Source organism: Salvelinus alpinus, chromosome 22 (assembly GCF_045679555.1).
Source record: "Salvelinus alpinus chromosome 22, SLU_Salpinus.1, whole genome shotgun sequence".
Lineage (NCBI taxonomy): Eukaryota > Metazoa > Chordata > Actinopteri > Salmoniformes > Salmonidae > Salvelinus > Salvelinus alpinus.
The window spans coordinates 33,574,383-33,594,989 of record NC_092107.1 but is presented as its reverse complement, the minus strand read 5'-3'; the positions used below and the strand labels follow the sequence as shown (position 1 = coordinate 33,594,989).

At 42.2% G+C, this 20,607-nt stretch overlaps 1 protein-coding gene across 1 annotated transcript in view; it reads left to right on the top strand.

Annotated features, from left to right (window-relative positions):
* Positions 1-20,607, top strand: part of LOC139549655 (neutral amino acid uniporter 4-like) — a 293,437-nt gene that overhangs the window by 93,676 nt on the left and 179,154 nt on the right. The window contains exon 18 of the mRNA XM_071360322.1: positions 464-633. Within this exon, the coding sequence (XP_071216423.1) occupies positions 464-633 (170 nt within the window). The remainder of the gene's footprint in view (positions 1-463; positions 634-20,607) is intronic.

The following is a 20,607-nucleotide window of genomic DNA, read 5'->3' as shown; positions in this document are numbered from 1 at the left end:
GGGCCCCTGTTGAAACACACCTCTGCTTGTTGCTGTACAGTAGGGCACCATGGGGATGAACCCAAAACACACCTGGACCTGTAGACTAAATACAGCTGAGCCTGTAGTCAAAACATGGTAGGGCCTCTATTCCAAACACAGCTGGACCTGTAGACTAAATACAGCTGAGCCTGTAGTTAAAACATGGCAGGGGCTCTATTCCAAACACACCTGGACCTGTAGACTAAATACAGCTGAGCCTGTAGTTAAAACATGGCAGGGGCTCTATTCCAAACACACCTGGACCTGTAGACTAAATACAGCTGAGCCTGTAGTTAAAACATGGCAGGGGCTCTATTCCAAACACACCTGGACCTGTAGACTAAATACAGCTGAGCCTGTAGTCAAAACATGGTAGGGCCTCTATTCCAAAGACACCAGGCTCTGTTACAATTCCACTTAGCAGTTTTCACTCTCTTTGCAGGACCAATCAGATGGTGAAGATCCTGTACTCCTTTGGAGTGTTTGTCAGCTTTGCCATCCAGTCCTTCGTCCCGGCGGAGATCATGATTCCCCCGGTCCAAGCAAGGCTACGGGAGAGCTGGAGGGCACCCTGTGAGACGATCCTCAGAGGCCTGCTCGTCTGCCTCACCTGTGAGTACCTTCTCTCTGTCAATGGTATGTGTGTGTGTGTATATATATATATACTGTATGCGTGATTTACATAGTGGGAGTGGCCTCAGTTGATCGGACCTGGAATTAATCTCTTTGGCTGAGAATCTCTTTTTGTCTGTAACATGTTCTGGCTAAGCACCCTAAATGAATATGAATCATGAAAGACTTGACATTTTTCCCTATGCAGGCAGGCAGGCAGCACCCAGATGTTGAATGAATGAACGAGCAGAAGATTGACTGTGGAATGGCTGGTTGTCATGGTGCTGTCAATCCTCTCACTGTGCCCGAGTTGCAGCCTTCAAAGACTTATGGTGTCTGTGTGTGTACGTATGGGGTGTTCTAGTGGGATACCCCAGGGAGGTACAGATGTAGCACTTCCCCTCTTCATCTCAAAGTAACACTGATGTCGTTAGTTTCCTCTCCTCTCCTGCCCTCTTCATCTCAAAGTAAACACTGATGTCATTAGTTTCCCCCCTCCCCTCCTGTCTGAAATGATGAAAATGTGGAATTGGAAGAATTTAAGTTAGAGCTGGTAACTACAAGGCAGAGTGTGGGCAAACTGGGCAAACAGGCCTCCCCACATTGACAGTGCAGGATCCTATCCTAGCAGGCCCCGACTGGCCACATTGGTTGGTATGCAGCATCTGGTTGTCATGGCAATGGAAGGAAGAGTAATAAATAGCATGACAGCGTAAAAGAGGAAACTGCTGAGGAGGAGAGCATTAGAAACAGATCTTCAGGAGATGTCTGTCTGTCTGTCAACAGGCGCTGCATACCAACCAATGTGGCCAGTCGGGGCCTGGGCCTGCTAGGATAGGATACTGCACTGTCAATGTCGGGAGGCCTGTTTGCCCAGTTTTCCCACACTCTACCTAGTAGTTAACAGGTGTCCTGTCCATGGTGCTGAACTGGCTGGGTGAATAGTGAGAACCCTGTCCATGGTGCTGATAGTGAGAACCCTGTCCTTGGTGCTGAACTGACTGGGTGAATAGGCCTGGCTGAACAGACGTTCCTGCCCATGGTAGACCTTCCCTAACCTTTACCATAGGGAGGTTGGAAGTGAAAGCTAGGGACAACTTAATGCAGTGAACTAAACATTACTAGTCCTTCATCCACAACATCAACACAACATGTAATCCCTGTTCCCAGATCTCCCCCTCCAACCTTGTTTATACAGTACGACGTGATGCAGCATCAACTATGATGCTTTACATCCATTAGCTTGCATTGAAATATCTATATACCCTAAAAACAGAATTGCTGAATTTATGTTGACAGAGGGAAAATTCTTCGGTCTTCTAGTATCTCTATTGTTTTGTCTTAAAACCCATCTTTGGATAAATTGCATCAACCGCTGAACTGTGGTGCAACCCAGAAGTGATATACAGTGTATTTGGAAAGTATTCAGGACCCCTTGACTTTTTCAAAATGTTGTTATGTTACAGCCTTATTCTAAAATTGATGAGTTTTTAGATTCGTTTTTTTCCTCATCAATCTAAACACAACACCCCACAATGACAAGGCAAAAACATGTTGTTTGACTGTACAAGCTTGGCACAACTGTATTTGGGGAGTTTCTCCCATTATTCTCTGCAGAAGCCAAAAGGACTCAAGGCTGTAATCGCTGCCAAAGGTGCTTCAACAAAGTACTGAGTAAGGGGTCTGAATACTTATTTAAATGTGATATTTCAGTTCATTATTTTTAATACATTTGCAAAAATGTCAAGATACCTGTTATTGCTTTGTCATTATGGGATGTTGTGTGTAGATTGATGAGGGAAAAACTACTTAATCCATTTTAGAATAAGACTGTAACTTACCAATGTCGAAAAAGTCAAGGGGTCTGAATACTTTCCGAATGCACTGCATCTAGATGAAGCATGGATTATAGAATATTCCATGCCTCTGGTGCACAAGACAAAAATGCAGTCTTGCCTTATATTGTAAATGTCCTGGGGACTTTAAATAGCAACCACCTAGCAGACCGGGTATGGCAACTGCTGTGGTGAAGGAGACCAGACTACAGAGGTAAAGAGAGAGTTTACCCAAAAGTGCTTCGTAGATGAACACATACAAATGTAGCTTTCTGTGCATATAAAGTGAGGTGCAATGGTGGGTGAGTGACTTGGCATTTGTATTAAGGCGCAAGAATGCATGATAAGTAGAGTCTAGTCTCTGTAAGACAGAGGAGGTTGCATGCATGTACAGCAAATCACTATAATCAATTACAGAGAGAAAAGTGGCCTGAACAAGCTTCTTTCTAGCCCTAAGCGGGAAGCAAGCGTTATTATTACAAAAATAAAAACCCAATTTCAATTTAAGCTTCCTCACAAGATTATCCATATGAACGTCAAAGGACAACTTCTCATCCAACCATATACCTAGGTACTGTACTTGTAGGATGACACTTTTTCAATGGATAAGCTACCAGATGTGACAATGCTAAACTTCCCTGGCTGAGTGCGAGCTCTGATAAAGCTTTTTGTACATTCAAGACCAGTTTGAGAGCATAAAGGGAGGCCTACAGTGACTGAAAAGCAATGTGAAGCTCTTCAACAGCCTGAACCAGAGAAGGAGCACATGAATATATGACTGTATCATCTGCATAATGATGTAACTCTGCTGGTTGCATCCCATTTATCAAATCATTAATGAAAATTTAGAACAACACAGGAGCTAAAATGGAACCCTGGGGCACACCTCTATTAATCTCAAGAAAGCTAGACTTGTGATTGTCAGTATATACACATTGTGTTCTCTCAGAAAGATAGTTCCTAAACCAATTTACTGCCCCTTCACTGCTACTAATGTTAGCTAGCAACAATTCATGGTCAACTGCATCAAATGCCTTTGTAAATCAACAAAAAGATCAGCACAATGTTGCTGTTTTATTAAGTGCATTTATGATGTCATTTGCCACTGCCATAGCTGCAGTGGCTATGCCCCCACCTAAAGCCAGACTGAACCCCGCTTAGAATGTCATTTTCAATTAATAAGTGTTTTAACTGAGAGTTCACTAGGGATTCATAGACTTTGGCCAGGATAGGGAGTTTGGAGATAGGACAATATTTATTAGCATCTGAGGGATCTCCACCCTTTAGCAGTGGGAGTACATAAGCTGATTTCTAAATAGTGGGTATGGAATTGGTCAAGAGACTCAAGTTGAAAATGTGAGCCACAGGTTCAGTAATAATACCAGCTGCTATCTTTAAGAGGTAGGGGTCCGGGTTGTCTGGACCTGCAGACTTTTTACTGTCTATAGCCTTTAGTGCTTTATAGACCTCAGTATAAGAAACAGGCTCAAAGTTAAAATGGTTCACATGAGAGTTTACAGTGGCTTGCGAAAGTATTCACCCCCTTGGAATTTTTCCTATTTTGTTGACTTAACCCCTGGAATTAAAATTGTTTTTTGGGGGGGGTTTGTATCATTTGATTTACACAACATGCCTACCACTTTGAAGATGCAAAATATTTTTTATTGTTGAAACAAACAAGAAATAAGACAAAAAAACTGAAAACTTGAGCGTGCATAACTATTCTCTCCCCCAAGTCAATACTTTGTAGAGCCACCTTTTGCAGCAATTACAGGTGCAAGTCTCTTGGGGTATGTCTCTATTAGCTTGGCACATCTAGCCACTGGGATTTCTGCCCATTCTTCAAGGCAAAACTGCTTCAGCTCCTTCAAGTTGGATGGGTTCCGCTGGTGTACAGCAATCTTTAAGTCATACCACAGATTCTCAATGGATTGGGGTCTGGGCTTTGACTAGGCCATTCCAATACATTTACATGTTTCCCCTTAAACCACTCAAGTGTTGCTTTAGCAGTTTGCTTAGAGTCATTGTCCTGCTGGAAGGTGAGCCTCCGTCCCAGTCTCAAATCTCTGGAAAACTGAAACAAGAATTTCCCTGTATTTAGCGCCATCCATCATTCCTTCAATTCTGACCAGTTTCCCAGTCCCTGCCGATGAAAAACATCCCCACAGCATGACACTGTCACCACCATGCTTCACTGTGGGGATGGTGTTCTCGGGTGATGAGAGGTGTTGGGTTTGCGCCAGACAGCGTTTTCCTTGATGGCCAAAAAGCTCAATTTTAATCTGAAAAGAGTACCTTCTTCCATATGTTTGGGGAGTCTCCCACATGCCTTTTGGCGAACACCAAACATGTTTGCTTATTTTTTTCTTTAAACAATGGCTTTTTTCTGGCCACTCTATCGTAAATCCCAGCTCTGTGGAGTGTGCAACTTAAAATGGTCCTATGGACAGATACTCCAATCTCTGCTGTGGAGCTTTGCAGCTCCTTCAGGGTTATCTTTTGTCTCTTTGTTGCCTCTCTGATTAATTCCATCCTTGCCTGGTCCGTGAGTTTTGGTGGGCAGCCCTCTCTTGGCAGGTTTGTTGTGGTGCCATATTCTTTCCATTTTTTAATAATGGATATAATGGTGCTCTGTAGGATGTTCAAAGTTGATCTGTACTTCTCCACAACTTTGTTCCTGATCTGTTTGGAGAGCTCCTTGGTCTTCATGGTGACGCTTGCTTGGTGGTGCCCCTTGCTGTGTGGTGTTGCAGGCTTTGGGGCCTTTCAGAACAGGTGTATATATACTTAGATCATGTGACAGATCATGTGACATTTCGATTGCACACATGTGGACTTTATTTAACTCATTATGTGACTTCTGAAGGTAATTGGTTGCACCAGATCTTATTTAGGGGCTTCATAGCAAAGATGGTGAATCCATATGCACACACCACTTTGTATTTTTAGAATTGTTTGAAACAAGTAATTTTTTTCATTTCACTTCACCAATTTGGACTATTTTGTGTATGTCCATTACATGAAATCCCCCAAATATTACAGGTTGTAATTAAACAAAATAGGAAAAATGCCAAGGGGGGGGGGGTGAAAACATTTGCAAGGCACTGTATGTCATAATTTACTATAACAGAGCTTACATTAGAGGCCTGGGCCCCACCATTATCAAAAGCTGAACCAGCAGATATGAATTGCTTGTTAAAAAACCCTACAATATGGGCTTTATCCTTCAATTCATTAGAATCCATCATTAAATGGTCATGAAGGCCAAAGGATACATTAGAACCTGACACTGATTTGATTACCTTCCAGAACTTGGTAGGGCTGTTTAGGTTCTCTGTGACTGCATTTAGATAGAAATCTGATTTGGACTTCCTGATCAATCCTGTACATTTGTTTCTTAGCGCTTTGAAGGAGGCCCAGTCAACAGGAGCATTTGTACAGTGCCTTCGGGAAAGTATTCAGACCCCTTGACTTTTTCCACATTTTATTGTTACAGCCTTATTCTAAAATCGATTAAATATTTGTTTTCTTCTCAGCAATCTACACACAATACCCCATAATGACAAAGCAAAAACAGGTTTTTAGACATTTCTGCAAAACAAAAACGGAAAAAAGTACCTTGTTTACTGGGAATGGAGCTCAGGTACATCCTGTTTCCATTGATCATCCTTGAGATGTTTCTACAACTTGGAGTCCACCTGTGGTAAATGTAATTGATTTCACATGATTTGGAAGGGCACACACCTGTCTATATAAGGTCCCACAGTTGACAGTGCATGTCAGAGCAAAAACCAAGCTATGAGGTCGAAGGAATTGTCCGTAGAGCTCCGAGACAGGATTGTGTCGAGGCACAGATCTGGGGAAGGGTACCAAAACATTTGTGCTGTATTGAAGGTCCCCAAGAACACAGTGGTCTCCATCATTCTTAAATTGAAGAAGTTTGGAGCTGGCCGTCCGGCCAAACTGAGAAGGGCCTTGGTCAGGGAGGTGACCAAGAAACCGAATGTCACTCTGACAGAGCTCTAGAATTAATCTGTGGAGATGGGACAATCTTCCGGAAGGACAACCATCTCTGCAGCACTCTATGGCCTTTATGGTAGAGTGGCCAGACAGAAGCTTCTCAGTAAAAGGCACATGACAGCCCTCTTGGAGTTTGGCAAAAGGCACCTAAAGACTCTCAGACCATGAGAAACAAGATTCTCTGGTCTGATGAAACCAAGATTCAACTCTTTGGCCTGAATGCCAAGCGTCACGTCTGGAGTAAACCGTGCACCATACCTACGGTGAAGCATGGTGGTTACAGCATCATGCTGTGGGGATTTTTTTTGTGGCAGGGACTGGGAGACTAGTCAGGATTGAGGCAAAGATGAACGGAGCAAAGTGCAGAGAGGTCCTTGATTAAAATCTGCTCAGGACCTCAGACTGGGGCGAAGATTCAACTTCCAACAGGACAACAACCCTAAGCACACAGCCAGACAACGCAGGAGTAGTTTCATGACAAGTCTCTGAATGTCCTTGAGTGGCCCAGCTAAAGTCTGGACTTGAACCCGATCTAACATCTCTGATGAGGTCTGAAAATAGCTGTGCAGCAACACTCCCCATCCAACCTGACAGTGCTTGAGAGGATCTGCAGAGAGGAATGGGAGAAACTCTCCAAAAACAGGTGTTTCAAACTTGTAGCGTCATACCCAAGAAGACTGGATGCTGTAATTGCTGCCAAAGGTGCTTCTACAAAGTACTGAGTAAAGGGTCTGAATACTTATGTAAATGTGATATTTCAGTATTTATTCATTGTTATTTTGGAAAAAAGTCAAGGGGTCTGAATACTTTCCGAAGGTACTGTATGTTTAACTTAAGCCCAAGACACATTTCTCTTTTTAATTAATTCTGCAAAGTTATCTGAAAGCCAGGGATTGTCCCTTCCACTGATTCTACATTTCTTCACATGGGCATGCTTATCACAAATGGACACACATTTCATGGCAGTGTCAACATCTGGAATCAGACTTACTCTGTCAATGTTATGGTAGAGATCATGTAAAACGCCTGCTCATCAAACTGTCTGAAATGTATTTTAAAAATATAACAGGGTTTGCCTTTGGTCTCAGTCAATGTGTATTTGTGAGGGGTATTCGTTAGAATAATGTCCAAGTTCTTTAAAAGAGTCCCATACAGATGTAAGCATGTACAGTTCAAATCTCCTAAAATAATGAATTCAGAGTCATTTGGCTTGTGCAGGATTCAAAAAGAGAGTTAGGTGCGTCTCTCGAAGCCGATGGTGGTATGTAGCCACCGACTACAGTGAGTCCTTATATACAGTTGAAGTCGGAAGTTTACATACACTTTAGCCAAATACATTTAAATTAAATTTTTCACGATTCTTGACATGTAATCCTAGTAAAAATGCCCTGTCTTAGGTCAGTTAGGATCACCATTTTACAATACAGAAGAAAAAAAACGTGACGTTCTGGGCTGCTCACAGGCAGCTACACAAAAACAAGATCCCACACAAAACAGGTGGAAAAGGCTGCCTAAGTATGATCCCCAATCAGAGACAACGATAGACAGCTGCCTCTGATTGGGAACCATATCAGGCCAACATAGAAATGCAAAAACTAGAGTACCCACCCTAGTCACACCCTGACCTAACCAAAATAGAGAATAAAAAGGATCTCTAAGGTCAGGGCGTGACACCCATGGTGTTTATACTTGCGTACTATTGTTTGTACAGATGAAGATGGTACCTTCAGGCGTTTGGAAATTGCTCCCAAGGATGAACAAGACTTGTGGAGGTCTACACTTTTTTTCTGAGGTCTTGGCTGATTTCTTTGGATTTTCCCATGATGTCAAGCAAAGAGGCACTGAGTTTGAAGGTAGGCCTTGAGATACATCTGCAGGTACACCTCCAATTGACTCAAATAATGTCAATTAGCCTATCAGAAGCTTCTAAAGCCATGACATAATTTTCTGGGATTTTCCAAGCTGTTTAAAGGCACAGTCAACTTAGTGTATGTAAACTTTTGACCCACTGGAATTGTGATACAGTGAATTATAAGTGAAATAATCTGTCTGTAAACAATTGTTGGACAAATGACTTGTGTCATGCACAAAGTAGATGTCCTAACCGACTTGCCAAAACTATAGTTTGTTAACAAGAAATTTGTGGAGTGGTTGAAAAGTTAGTTTTAATGACTCCAACCTAAGTTTATGTAAACTTCCGACTTCAACTGTACGTTCACTTTAACCGCAAGCAATTCAAAATGTTTGGCTTTGGTAATCGAGAGAATTTCAGAGGTGTTAAACTTTGATTTCACATAAATTGCAACTCCTCCTCCTCTTCTCATCTGAACCATGTACCCCGAGTTATTTGACACAGATTTCTTTAGCCAAGTGTCTGATAAAACCATTATGTCTGCATTTGTTGCAGTGGCCCATATTCTAATCATGTCTATTTTTGCAAATAGACTTCTGACAATGTACATGCAAGAGGCCAAAACCTGTGATGTTTTTAAAGTCCAAGGGAGAGGGTAGAGATTGCATGGTATCTACCGGCCCAGGGTTTGGTCGCACATTACTAGAGATCAACAATTAAAGCAGAACAATTCATCTCATTTGCCAATTGTGTGAGGACTGGGTGGAGCCAATAAAATAAAATGAGCTGAGTCTTTCTACACAGAAAAAAATTATTCAAGATTTTGAGATGTTGGAAGTGTAGGCCCACTTGAGAGTGAGAGTGGTACAAATGTAATTGCAGAGAGATATCAAGTTCCTGGTGGTATTGACATGATGGTCTCGTCGGAGGGCAAAAGGTGAAGATAATTCACTCACACATTGATCATTCAGCCTATTGAATTCAGGACGGCATTGAGTAAAGAGCAGGCACAGTAACAGACATAATTCCGGCTTTTAGAGGTCTTTCAGCACAGGTGTGCAATGACCAGTAGACGTTGCGTAGAACGACGTAGATTTTCCCATGGCCCACTGTGCATCAGGTTTTACAATCTGGCAACCGCTTCTCCGCTCCTAGCCTTCAGTGCGCACTTGCGCTCGTGTAGTAGGCCTTGCAAGGAGACAGACGCTTCTGACTCGGCGTGCTCCAACTCCAAAAAGGTGTAGACTACAGTTTAATAGTGGCCAGAGGCAGGAAGAAAAAAAAGCTTTCTCAATCAGAAATTTTTGTACAAGCAAATTTCGTAAAATAGAGACTGAGATGTAAAAATACAAGTTATTATATATAGCATCCACCTTTACATCAAAAGTGTTTGCTTCTGTAGACAGGATCAGGGTCATTAAAACATAACTCTTAAAAGTCATATCTCAAGGATCAGACATACGAACGGACAGACTAATTGGCTGCCATCTTGGATTACGAAGTAATGAAATTAAACTGTTCCACGAAAATGTGCATGAAAGCCATAGTTGGCACTCAGATTGGTACAAATTGTAGGATCAATTGACATTCCACATGTGAAAGGTTGCCGACTCCTCATGTAGCCTATTACTGACAACTTCAGAAGAGTAATCTGTGAAAGCCAGCAGGAGCGGGAGGAGAATGATTGGTACAATCAAAGTTTTTTTTTCTTCTGGTTATATTGATCTCTTGTTCCCCCTTGAGTCATTTGTGTCTTATTTCATCAAACAGTAAGCATATAGCATCAGACAAGCTCAATGCATATAGTTGATTTAAAAAAAAACATAGGGTGTGTTTATATATGGATAATTACAGCTTTAAAATGTTCAACCAATCGATTGGTTGAAAGAACAGACGACTTTCGGTTGAACAAGATTTGTTCCTACTTTAAGGCTTAAACAGCATCAGAAAATGACTCAGTTTTAAGAATGCATAGCACAGATAACTACACACTTTTCTCAGGTTGTCTCCGTAGGACCATATATCCAAGTGCAGCTTCAGTTATTTTACTTTCTTACTGTTGTAGAAAACCTTTACATTGACCTTTCTTACTGTTGTAGAAAACCCTTATTTTGACATTTCTTACTGTTGTAGAAAAGCCTTACATTGACCTTTCTTACTGTCTCTCTCTGTGTTTGCGTCCTTATTGGCTATAAACTAAATATGACTTTACTGATGGTTTTAGTCTGAAAAAAACATACCTTTGCTATTTTATGATGCTGGTCTTACTGGTCGGGGCCCAGCTATGCTTACTGGCCTGTACTGGGTAAAAATATGGTCAGATGCAACCTTTGCTATTTGTTCAGTTCTCGTTAGATGGAATTAAGCTGAAAGTGAACATCAAAGCGTCTACATGTATTTTATATGTGTAGGGAACATACAGTGATTTTCTTTCCTCTTGGTGGATTCAGAGTAGGGAATATACAGTGATATTTTCCTCTTGGTGCTGTCAGAGTAGGGAATATACAGTGCTGTTTTCCTCTTGGTGGTGTCAGAGTAGGGAACATACAGTGATTTTCTTTCCTCTTGGTGGATTCAGAGTAGGGAATATACAGTGATGTTTTCCTCTTGGTGCTGTCAGAGTAGGGAATATACAGTGATGTTTTCCTCTTGGTGCTGTCAGAGTAGGGAACATACAGTGATTTTCTTTCCTCTTGGTGGATTCAGAGTAGGGAATATACAGTAATGTTTTCCTCTTGGTGCTGTCAGAGTAGGGAATACACAGTGATGTTTTCCTCTTGGTGCTGTCAGAGTAGGGAATATACAGTAATGTTTTCCTCTTGGTGCTGTCAGAGTAGGGAATATACAGTGATGTTTTCCTCTTGGTGCTGTCAGAGTAGGGAACATACAGTGATTTTCTTTCCTCTTGGTGGATTCAGAGTAGGGAATATACAGTAATGTTTTCCTCTTGGTGCTGTCAGAGTAGGGAATACACAGTGATGTTTTCCTCTTGGTGCTGTCAGAGTAGGGAATATACAGTAATGTTTTCCTCTTGGTGCTGTCAGAGTAGGGAATATACAGTGATGTTTTCCTCTTGGTGCTGTCAGAGTAGGGAATATACAGTAATGTTTTCCTCTTGGTGCTGTCAGAGTAGGGAATATACAGTGATGTTTTCCTCTTGGTGCTGTCAGAGTAGGGAATACACAGTGATGTTTTCCTCTTGGTGCTGTCAGAGTAGGGAATATACAGTAATGTTTTCCTCTTGGTGCTGTCAGAGTAGGGAATATACAGTGATGTTTTCCTCTTGGTGCTGTCAGAGTAGGGAATATACAGTAATGTTTTCCTCTTGGTGCTGTCAGAGTAGGGAATATACAGTGATGTTTTCCTCTTGGTGCTGTCAGAGCTGTGGGGACCTTGCTGTTTTTCCTGGTTTATGGCCCTAATGAGACCCAGTGTTTTATTTTCCTTGTCACCCTGCCGTTGGTCAAACCTGAGACACATAAAACATACCATGGAACAGGGTGTTACGGCAAGGTTTCTCTCGCATCTGTGCTTGCTTGCGCTTTTGTTCGTTCGTTCCATTCCCACGGGGGACCAGTACAAAAATAGTAAGAAAATGTATGCACTCACTACTGCTCTGGATAAGAGCGCTGGCTAATGACAAACATGTAAATGTCAGGGACATGTCTGTGTGCTCTTTCATCCCATTAACAGCAGTATTATTTTAAACTCCACAGACCAGGGATATGTCAGTCTAATGAAATAAGGATTCAGAGAAATGCATGCAGTTTCTAATAAGTTTACCCGGAATGAACCTCCGATACTGGAACCTCCGATACTGGAATTTGTTTTCCCTACATGCACCATGGCAGCTCTCATTTGTGTGGGCTAACACGTTGTATTGTTTTAATTAGAGGAGGGTAATAAGTAGGTATGGTCTCTGATGAACTGACTTCTTTCTTTCTTTTGAAGTCTCCTAGGACCAACACTCCAGATTCCATTAGCAATGTGCAGCGCTCACCTTGGTTTAACTGTGTGTTTTTGTCTCTCTAACCTGTCTTTGTGACTGTCTGTCCCTTTCCTCTATCTCTAGCTTTTGTCTTTGGCTGTCTTTGAGTGTGTCTCAAAGACACATGAACAGAGACTGAACATAGAGGCGAGAAGGATCTTCTGACTCCAGTGTGCACACACACACAAAACAAAGTGTGTCATCTCGCTTGTTATAATGTGCCTCGCAACAGACATCATTGATAGAAAACAGACATTACTAACATTACTAATCCGACCACGTCTCATCTTTATGGAAAACACCCACCTCCGTTCCGGATATTTCCTCCATCTGCCTCCGGTTCCAACACGAGGCAGGCTTCCCTGCTAACGCATGCTCTGGATGTCTCATTAATGTTGGGGTGATGTGTCAAAGTTACCCTGTGACTTTCCTCAAAGTTACTTACCTTGAAACATTTTTTGTTTACTGCAATAGGCTAGCTTGAGTCACTGTGCTTGTCGTGATGATGTAATAAGGTTATCTTTGTAATCGCCAGAGCAAAAGTTTGGCCGGTACGAGACATTATACAACGGGTGGGTCTAATCCTGAATGCTGATTGGTTAAAACGACATTCCAGCCGGTGTCTATTCCACAAGTTACCACCGGCTAAATCTATGACGTTAAAATGCCTATTTACTCTGTTCCATCTGACTGCGCAAACCACTGTCTCATCAGCCCAGCCAAGCAATTTATCAACTTGATCTCCACTATAAATTAATCTAGACATTATCTCACATTTCTTTTAGACTAACATTTAGTTTTCAACAGCGAAGATTTGTATAAACCTTGCTGTCTGTCTCCAACATTTGCAATATTGTTTCAATATTCAAATTCGATCTCCAACTGTCCCATAGTAATAAACGTATAGAGGTTGTGAGTCGGGACGAGAGACAAACACACTCATACACCACATTGACAGACACACAGACAAACACACTCATACACCACATTGACAGACGCACAGACACACACACTCATACACCACATTGACAGACACACACTCATATACCACATTGACAGACACACAAACACACTCATACAACACATTGACAGACACACACTCATATACCACATTGACAGACACACAGACACACACACTCATACAACACATTGACAGACACACACTCATATACCACATTGACAGACACACAAACACACTCATACAACACATTGACAGACACACAGACAAACACACTCACACACCACATTGACAGACGCACAGACAAACACACACATACACCACATTGACAGACACACACACAGTACCTGCTCCACTTTGTCATTCATTTCTAAAGCTGTATGGGCTGCATCATGCTAGCTCCCTACTCATGCTGCACAGTAGTTAAAACACTTGAATAATGCAACACGACATGTAGAAATGTTGAAACTGTTCATTACTGTTCCCAAAACAATTTCCTTACAGGCTAGAACACCTTTACAATGGAAGAAGATACCTGGAGGTTCCAGCTTTAATTTCTAACTTCTAGCCTACAGTTGAATTCACTACCCTAGTACTTTGTTTGTGATGATATGCAAACCATAATGTAAAATATGCTGATTTCAAAGCTCATTGTTACCAAAAACGTTATTAATTCACTGCGTTGCCCCCGCCACCAAAAACTCATTCACTTCTTCGTCTCCCTCCCTTCTGGTTTCTACTACATTCCATAGCCACAAAGTCAGATTCCACAGCCACATTCTTCCTTGTGATTGATGTCATTACTTTCTTAAAGAGACAGCATGCACTTTTATAAAAGAAGAGATTGCTTATTTTATGCAAATGTTGTTGAACAGTAGAATAAAATATGTTCTCCTAGCAGTTGCCAATACAGTAAGTCCTAAATGTAAGGGAGTGTTTTGTCATCTGTAGCCCCATGAAATCAGCCAAACAAGCAAAAACATGTAATGTATGGACACACTCCTATTGAATAATATGCATTTACCTGTATTGTGAATAGACCTATAGGCTACATTTACCCTGTTTTTCAGTAGAGATTTACCATTCAAATAAATGACTACCACTATGTTGTTTTGTAGTTAGATTGGTAAAAACAAAGCCAAATGTATTGTATGATTGATTCATTAATACATACAGTGGGGAGAACAAGTATTTGATACACTGCCGATTTTGCAGGTTTTCCTACTTACAAAGCATGTAGAGGTCTGTAATTTTTATCATAGGTACACTTCAACTATGAGAGACGGAATCTAAAACAAAAATCCAGAAAATCACATTGTATGAGTTTTAAGTAATTAATTTGCATTTTATTGCATGACATAAGTATTTGATACATCAGAAAAGCAGAACTTAATATTTGGTACAGAAACCTTTGTTTGCAATTACAGAGATCATACGTTTCCTGTAGTTCTTGACTAGGTTTGCACACACTGCAGCAGGGATTTTGGCCCACTCCTCCCTACAGATCTTCTCCAGATCCTTCAGGTTTCGGGGCTGTCGCTGGGCAATACGGACTTTCAGCTCCCTCCAAAGATTTTCTATTGGGTTCAGGTCTGGAGACTGGCTAGGCCACTCCAGGACCTTGAGATGCTTCTTACGGAGCCACTCCTTAGTTGCCATGGCTGTGTGTTTCGTGTCGTTGTCATGCTGGAAGACCCAGCCACGACCCATCTTCAATGCTCTTACTGAGGGAAGGAGGTTGTTGGCCAAGATCTCGCGATACATGGCCCCATCCATCCTCCCCTCAATACGGTGCAGTCGTCCTGTCCCCTTTGCAGAAAAGCATCCCCAAAGAATGATGTTTCCACCTCCATGCTTCACGGTTGGGATGGTGTTCTTGGGGTTGTACTCATACTTCTTCTTCCTCCAAACACGGCGAGTGGAGTTAGACCAAAAAGCTCTATTTTTGTCTCATCAGACCACATGACCTTCTCCCATTCCTCCTCTGGATCATCCAGATGGTCATTGGCAAACTTCAGACAGGCCTGGACATGCACTGGCTTAAGCAGGGGGACCTTGCGTGCGCTGCAGGATTTTAATCCATGACGGCGTAGTGTGTTACTAATGGTTTTCTTTGAGACTGTGGTCCCAGCTCTCTTCAGGTCATTGACCAGGTCCTGCCGTGTAGTTCTGGGCTGATCCCTCACCTTCCTCATGATCATTGATGCCCCACGAGGTGAAATCTTGCATGGAGCCCCAGACCGAGGGTGATTGACCGTCATCTTGAACTTCTTCCATTTTCTAATAATTGCGCCAACAGTTGTTTCCTTCTCACCAAGCTGCTTGCCTATTGTCCTGTAGCCCATCCCAGCCTTGTGCAGGTCTACAATTTTATCCCTGATGTCCTTACACAGCTCTCTGGTCTTGGCCATTGTGGAGAGGTTGGAATCTGTTTGATTGAGTGTGTGGACAGGTGTCTTTTATACAGGTAACGAGTTCAAACAGGTGCAGTTAATACAGGTAATGAGTGGAGAACAGGAGGGCTTCTTAAAGAAAAACTAACAGGTCTGTGAGAGCCGGAATTCTTACTGGTTGGTAGGTGATCAAATACTTATGTCATGCAATAAAATGCAAATTAATTATTTAAAAATCATACAATGTGATTTTCTGGATTTTTGTTTTAGATTCCGTCTCTCACAGTTGAAGTGTACCTATGATAAAAATTACAGACCTCTACATGCTTTGTAAGTAGGAAAACCTGCAAAATCGGCAGTGTATCAAATACTTGTTCTCCCCACTGTACATGGCTGTCTCAAAAAAATATACATACAAATGTTCTAATGGAATGATATTGAACTCAAAAGATGTTCACTGATTGAAGAGAGCAGTAGCTGAGTTTATCTGTCTGGATAATGGTGCTGAACTGTGGTGCTGAACTGGCTGGGTGACTAGTTAGAGCCCTGTCCATGGTGCTGAACTGGCTGGGTGACTAGTTAGAGCCCTGTCCATGGTGCTGAACTGGCTGGGTGACTAGTTAGAGCCCTGTCCATGGTGCTGAACTGGCTGGGTGACTAGTTAGAGCCCTGTCCATGGTGCTGAACTGGCTGGGTGACTAGTTAGAGCCCTGTCCATGGTGCTGAACTGGCTGGGTGACTAGTTAGAGCCCTGCACATGGTGCTGAACTGGCTGGGTGACTAGTTAGAGCCCTGTCCATGATGCTGAACTGGCTGGGTGACTAGTTAGAGCCCTGTACATGGTGCTGAACTGGCTGGGTGACTAGTTAGAGCCCTGTCCATTGTGCTGAACTGGCTGGGTGACTAGTTAGAGCCCTGTCCATGGTGCTGAACTGGCTGGGTGACTAGTTAGAGCCCTGTACATGGTGCTGAACTGGCTGGGTGACTAGTTAGAGCCCTGTCTATGGTGCTGAACTGGCTGGGTGACTAGTTAGAGCCCTGTCCATGGTGCTGAACTGGCTGGGTGACTAGTTAGAGCCCTGTCCATGGTGCTGAACTGGCTGGGTGACTAGTTAGAGCCCTGTCCATGGTGCTGAACTGGCTGGGTGACTAGTTAGAGCCCTGTCTATGGTGCTGAACTGGCTGGGTGACTAGTTAGAGCCCTGTCTATGGTGCTGTACTGACTGGGTGAATAGGGAATGAGTGTATGAGTCTGTAATGCCCTACAGGAGGTTTTAGGAAAAAGGGACTTGTACTTGGTATATGCTTTGCACATACAGTAGAAGAGGTTAACAGTTTTTTGTTTGAGCAGTCAATTTTTAATCACAGCTAAAGAAGAGGAGCAGGGTAGTATATTGATTGACACGATCATTTCGATTCCAACAAAAACAAACTATGGCGGTGCAGTTTGTTTTTGTTGGAATCGAAATGATCGTGTTCATAAAAAAAGTCATGACTGTGCCTGGATCACAACAAGCATAGCATGCAAATGATAATTGCGCTATAAAACGGTCATAGAAAAGGCTTTGTTGTGTTGGTAGTAATGTCAGGAAGAAGAGCGTTTCCCTCCCAGACTCCAAGCTTTACTCTATAGGAGTTCAGCAAAAACCTAACTGGGGATTTTAGTGTGTCAGCATGTTTTTCCCCCAGTAGAATGTATTCATAGAACACTATCATGCATAATTTTACAGCAATGCAAATAGTCCACAGTCTTGCCCACGAAACAATCCATGTAAATTACCCACAAATTGTATTTGAACTCTTTGTTTGTGAAATCCTTTGTGTGAAACATGGATTGTCTCGGTCCAATTTTTTCTTCAGTCTTCAGAATATGAAGAAACTCCAGTCTTCTTGTTAGCATGTGATTAGCTAACATTCCATAACTATAGTGTATTGTCTCTGTAGACCATGTTGTTTTACTGTTCAGTAAAGGCTTGGTTTGTAGGGCAAGTCTCGCCGTGTTTGAATACCCACTGCCAAATTGTAATCTCTCAGCGAAACGTTTTCTGTTTTCTCAGAAGCAATAACAAACCAAACAAACGTATTGTATAGAAATACACACACATAGAAACAATCTGTCGAAGGACACACACATACTCACACACACATATGCTCACCCATAAGCACACACATCTTTAAAATAGCTCAAATGCCAAGGACTTCACTTAAATCCAGCTGTAACCAGATCAGGAGCCATTTCAATATGCACGTATTTAATTGACAGACCAATCAGAACCTCTGGAGTCGAATGTCAGTCTGAGCCTCATATTAAGAGTCGTATAGAATTTGCATTGCGGTCATCACCTCAGGAGTAAATATCAGTTTACTTTTCATAGCCAAGCATTCCGAGGTCGAGACAGCAGGTGCGGTACAGAGAGAAAACTGACTGCCTTGTGAATGTCATTATTACTTGCAATTTTCATTTTTTATTAAAAAAGCTACTTCTGTGCAAATGTTCTTGATCAGCACAATGAAATAAGTCCCAAATCAAAGGGGGGAAATGGTCATCTCTAGACCCATGAAATCAGCCAAAATTGCTCAATAACTCAATGCATTCACACACTCCTATTAAATATGCATTCACACACTCCTATTAAAAATGCATTCACACACTCCTATTAAATATGCATTCACACACTCCTATTAAATATGCATTCACACACTCCTATTAAATATGTATTCACCTGTATTGTGGATAAGTTTATCAATAGATATTTACCAATCAAATAGACTTTGCTGTGGTAACCGTATTGTTTTGGTATTGAGTATTCTGATACTAAACCTGGTATCGAAGTCAAAATTCAGGTATTGTGACAACACTGTGTGTGTAATTCAGTGCTTCTGGGGTCTGTCCTTAATAGACCCTGATGTGTGCGAGGAGAAGAATCTCAGAGATCATCTCTGTTATCATCATTCTACATTGTTCCCACTTGAGTCTTATCAGCCGTTAGTGTCATTCAGGAGTCACCGATAGCCCCAAAACATGAGTTATGTTAATCCCACCTGCTTGACTCTGGAGATGCCATCTAACCTACTAGTAGACTGTTGAGTTAACCCTAACCTAATAGTAGACTGTTGAGTTAACCCTAACCTAGTAGTGGACGGTTGAGTTAACCCTAACCTAGTAGTGGACGGATGAGTTAACCCTAACCTAGTAGTGGACGGATGAGTTAACCCTAACCTACTAGTGGACGGTTGAGTTAACCCCAATCTACTAGTAGAAGGTTGAGTTAACCCTAACCTACTAGTAGACTGTTGAGTTAACCCTAACCTAGTAGTGGACGGATGAGTTAACCCCAATCTACTAGTAGAAGGTTGAGTTAACCCCAATCTACTAGTAGAAGGTTGAGTTAACCCTAACCTACTAGTAGACCGTTGTTAACCCCAATCTACTAGTAGATGGTTGAGTTAACCCTAACCTACTAGTGGACGGTTGAGTTAACCCTAACCTACTAGTAGATGGTTGAGTTAACCCTAACCTACTAGTAGACCGTTGTTAACCCCAATCTACTAGTGGACGGTTGAGTTAACCCTAACCTAGTAGTGGACGGTTGAGTTAACCCTAACCTAGTAGTGGACGGTTGAGTTAACCCTAACCTAGTAGTGGACGGTTGAGTTAACCCTAACCTACTAGTAGACCGTTGTTAACCCCAATCTACTAGTGGACGGTTGAGTTACCCTAACCTAGTAGTGGACGGTTGAATTAACCCTAACCTACTAGTGGACGGTTGAGTTAAACCTAACCTACTAGTGGACGGTTGAGTTAAACCTAACCTACTAGTGGACGGTTGAGTTAACCCTAATCTACTAGTAGATGGTTGAGTTAACCCTAACCTTGTAGTGAACTGTTGAGTTAACCCTAACCTAGTAGTGGACGGTTGAGTTAACCCTAACTTTGTAGTGGACGGTTGAGTTAACCCTAACCTAGTAGTGGACGGTTGAGGTAACCCTAACCTACTAGTAGACCGTTGTTAACCCCGATCTACTAGTGGACGGTTGAGTTAACCCTAACCTAGTAGTGGACGGTTGAGTTAACCCTAACCTACTAGTGGACGGTTGAGTTAACCCTAACCTACTAGTGGACGGTTGAGTTAACCCTAACCTAGTAGTGGACGGTTGAGTTAACCCTAACCTACTAGTAGACGGTTGAGTTAACCCTAACCTAGTAGTGGACGGTTGAGTTAACCCTAACCTACTAGTGGACGGTTGAGTTAACCCTAATCTACTAGTAGACGGTTGAATTAACCCTAACCTAGTAGTGGACGGTTGAGTTAACCCTAACCTACTAATAGACCGTTGTTAACCCCGATCTACTAGTAGACGGTTGAGTTAACCCTAACCTACTAGTAGACGGTTGAGTTAACCCTAACCTACTAGTAGACGGTTGAGTTAACCCTAACCTACTAGTGGACGGTTGAATTAACCCTAACATAGTAGTGGGCGTTTGAGTTAACCCTAACCTACTAGTAGACTGTTGAGTTAACCCTAACCTACTAGTAGACGGTTGAGTTAAACCTAACCTACTAGTAGACTGTTGAGTTAACCCTAACCTACTAGTGGATGGTTGAATTAACCCTAAGATAGTAGTGGACGGTTGAGTTAACCCTAACCTAGTAGTGGACGGTTGAGTTAACCCTAACCTAGTAGTGGACGGTTGAATTAACCCTAACCTAGTAGTGGACGGTTGAGTTAACCTTAACTTTGTAGTGGACGGTTGAGTAAACCCTAACCTACTAGTGGACGGTTGAGTTAACCCTAACCTAGTAGTGGACGGTTGAGTAAACCCTAACCTAGTAGTGGACGGTTGAGTTAACCCTAACTTTGTAGTGGACGGCTGAGTAAACCCTAACTTTGTAGTGGACGGTTGAGTAAACCCTAACCTACTAGTG